At 38.3% G+C, this 2500-nt stretch overlaps 1 protein-coding gene across 1 annotated transcript in view; it reads right to left on the bottom strand.

Moving 5' to 3' along the window:
* Window positions 1-2500, bottom strand: part of LOC137995920 (uncharacterized) — a 12152-nt gene that overhangs the window by 931 nt on the left and 8721 nt on the right. Inside the window, exons 6-7 of the mRNA XM_068841370.1 lie at window positions 2381-2500; window positions 1678-2086 (exon numbers count right to left, since the gene is read on the bottom strand). The exon at window positions 2381-2500 is cut by the window's right edge and continues 78 nt beyond it. Of these exons, the coding sequence (XP_068697471.1) occupies window positions 1678-2086; window positions 2381-2500 (529 nt within the window). The remainder of the gene's footprint in view (window positions 1-1677; window positions 2087-2380) is intronic.

Raw genomic sequence — 2500 nt, 5'->3', positions numbered from 1 at the left:
TAAAACTGTTTGAATCTTGCAAGCAACTACAGTGTAACCCCGCTCTACGGACACCCGCTTAATACAGACACCCGTATATAGCGAACCGTCTCGTTTGCCCCGACAAAAAGATCATATAGTCTCTCCAAAATTTACCCACTACAGTTTTTGACAAGGGACAGAGAAAAATTGTCCTTAATACGGACGCATTTTGATATGGACAACGGACAATTTTTCTGTCCCGTGTCAAAAACTGTAGTCTGCCTTCTATTGCAGTTTCACTTCCTTGGCTTTTTGCTGCAGTCATTGCTCTTTCACGGCCTTCATTCTCTTTCACGGCCTTGTCGTGTACAGTTAAACTTGAAAAATAATCAACGTACGTTTTCTAGTCGAAATGTCTGCTGCAGCCTTTTATCACTAAAACATTCATGTGTTCGGGCATGTCCCCTTGGTGTCCATATTAATCGGGTTTCATTGTATTTCAAACAGCCAAGAAGATTTAGTTTTTCGGATTTTGACACGGCAATCTTTGTGGCAGTTGAACCTTCCGCTTCCAGATTGACCTCAGAGATATGATAAATATCTTACTAACCTCGTTTTCTCGCTCCTTATTGTAAGTTACGGATCCTCGTTTTTCCCCATCGTTTTATGGCCCGCGCGCTTCGCTCTTAGGCCATAAATGAACGGGAAAAAAACTCGGTCCATAACTTACAGTAAGGACCTCGAACTCGGTTAGTAAGAGGTATTTACGACTTGGCTAGAGTCAATTACTACTTTTATTTTTCTGTTTCCATTTGGCTACTATTTACGGTCTTTTTGGTCGTCGAATTTTACTTGCACCGAATCCAACGGAAATGAGCGAGAACAGCTAAACTGCGCAAAGAGAATATGAAGTAAGAAAGTTTATCTCCATGCCCCATGATAACTACTTGAAATCTATTTTTCGATCTCGGCAGTGCTATTTTTGGACCCAGAATGAATTACGTCATTCTTTCGGAAAAATCGTACGTCGACCTTAAAATAACCGAGGAACTAAAAATAGCTTTAAAGTAATTATCACAGTAAGAGGGCCATGTATGGGGAATTAGCTCTCTCATTTCCTATTCTCTTTCTTCTACAATTATCATAGAAAGAGGGTCATGTGTGGGGGATAAGCTCTCTTACATCATATTCTCTTGACTGCGCCTATTTGGCAGGGACGGTAGCAAGCTGCTTTGTCTAGCAGTGCTTATCAGTCTCCTAAGATAATGGCGGGAAAATGCAGAAACAAGCTGCCTGCTTTTTTTAGTCCAAACAGTATTTCCTCCATTTGCCTTGTTTCGCTTTTTAGATATACGTATTTTGACATGTTTAAGTGAACAGCATATTTAAGACCACGATAGCATTTCACACATTACAGACCCACTCTTTGCCGGTAAATAACACCTATATAGACCTCTTTCATAATGGTGGCCCATTCGTTTATTCTTTTATAGTTGTATGTTCATTATAACCTTTCTGAACTAGTTGCCATGTGCACAATTCACAACAATAATTATTTACTTCTACAAAGCCATTACTTACAATTTACATACATAGAAAAGAGTTAACAAAATGACAGACGTCATGAAAGTGGTCTATAGTTATCGGTCATGTGTCTCTTAGATTTAACTTTGAATAAATAATGATTTTCTTTTTAGTTATAACGCTGTACTATACCTTGAACAAAGTTCCTTTCCCTTATGAAGTAATCCGTTTTGACGATGTCAAAACTTAACAGTGCCTTTTTGGAGTAAAAGACCAAAAGCCTCTCTTCAATTTCCTTAATCAGTTGCAATGCTTTAGCCATATGCTCTTGAGACACCCAACCCTGGACGTCAAGGATTTTCAGATGTCTTGAACTCTTTACATAAAAAGCAAGCTGCCTATTCTTTGCTCTAATTTGGACGCGATTGGTGATAGGACCTGTTTCAGCTTTCAAATGGTGTTCAATATCTTGGAAGCAACTCTCTGCAATAGCCTCCTCGTTTTCAGTGATGCCAATTTTAGCGGATTTCTCTACATAAAAAGAGGCGACGCAATATCTGTTCTCTGCAGTTTCTTCACCAGCAGCACAAGGTAGCAAAAGCTTAAATAGAGACGATAGAAATCATTCATTTCTAATTAAGAAAAAAAGCAGCAGCTGTGTTTTTTTTTTAAGTTGTCTTGCTCTAGTACTTTTGATGTCATTTGTCATTCATTTATGCATAATTGAAAAAAAAAAAGAGCATAAAGTGATAAATGAAATATAAAAGAAAATTACGTTTGCTGAAACAAAAAGCGTATATATGTATGTACGTATGTAACGTACATAATTCACAAAATAAAGGAAAGAACACCTGTTAGGTCTTAAAGCTAAGTAGCAGTACGCTCCCTCTCTTACCTCTATGGAGTCATCAAGCAATTCCTTAGCCCGTGCATAATTCCCCTCCCTACGGGCCATCGCTGATTCAAGATACTTGAGTTTTGATAGGAGGAAACAATGATTGGTAGAATGATATGT

The sequence above is a fragment of the Montipora foliosa genome, chromosome 3 (genome assembly GCF_036669935.1).
Source record: "Montipora foliosa isolate CH-2021 chromosome 3, ASM3666993v2, whole genome shotgun sequence".
Classification (NCBI taxonomy): domain Eukaryota; kingdom Metazoa; phylum Cnidaria; class Anthozoa; order Scleractinia; family Acroporidae; genus Montipora; species Montipora foliosa.
The sequence above is the reverse complement of the archived record's forward strand: the minus strand, read 5'-3'. Positions and strand labels throughout refer to the sequence as shown.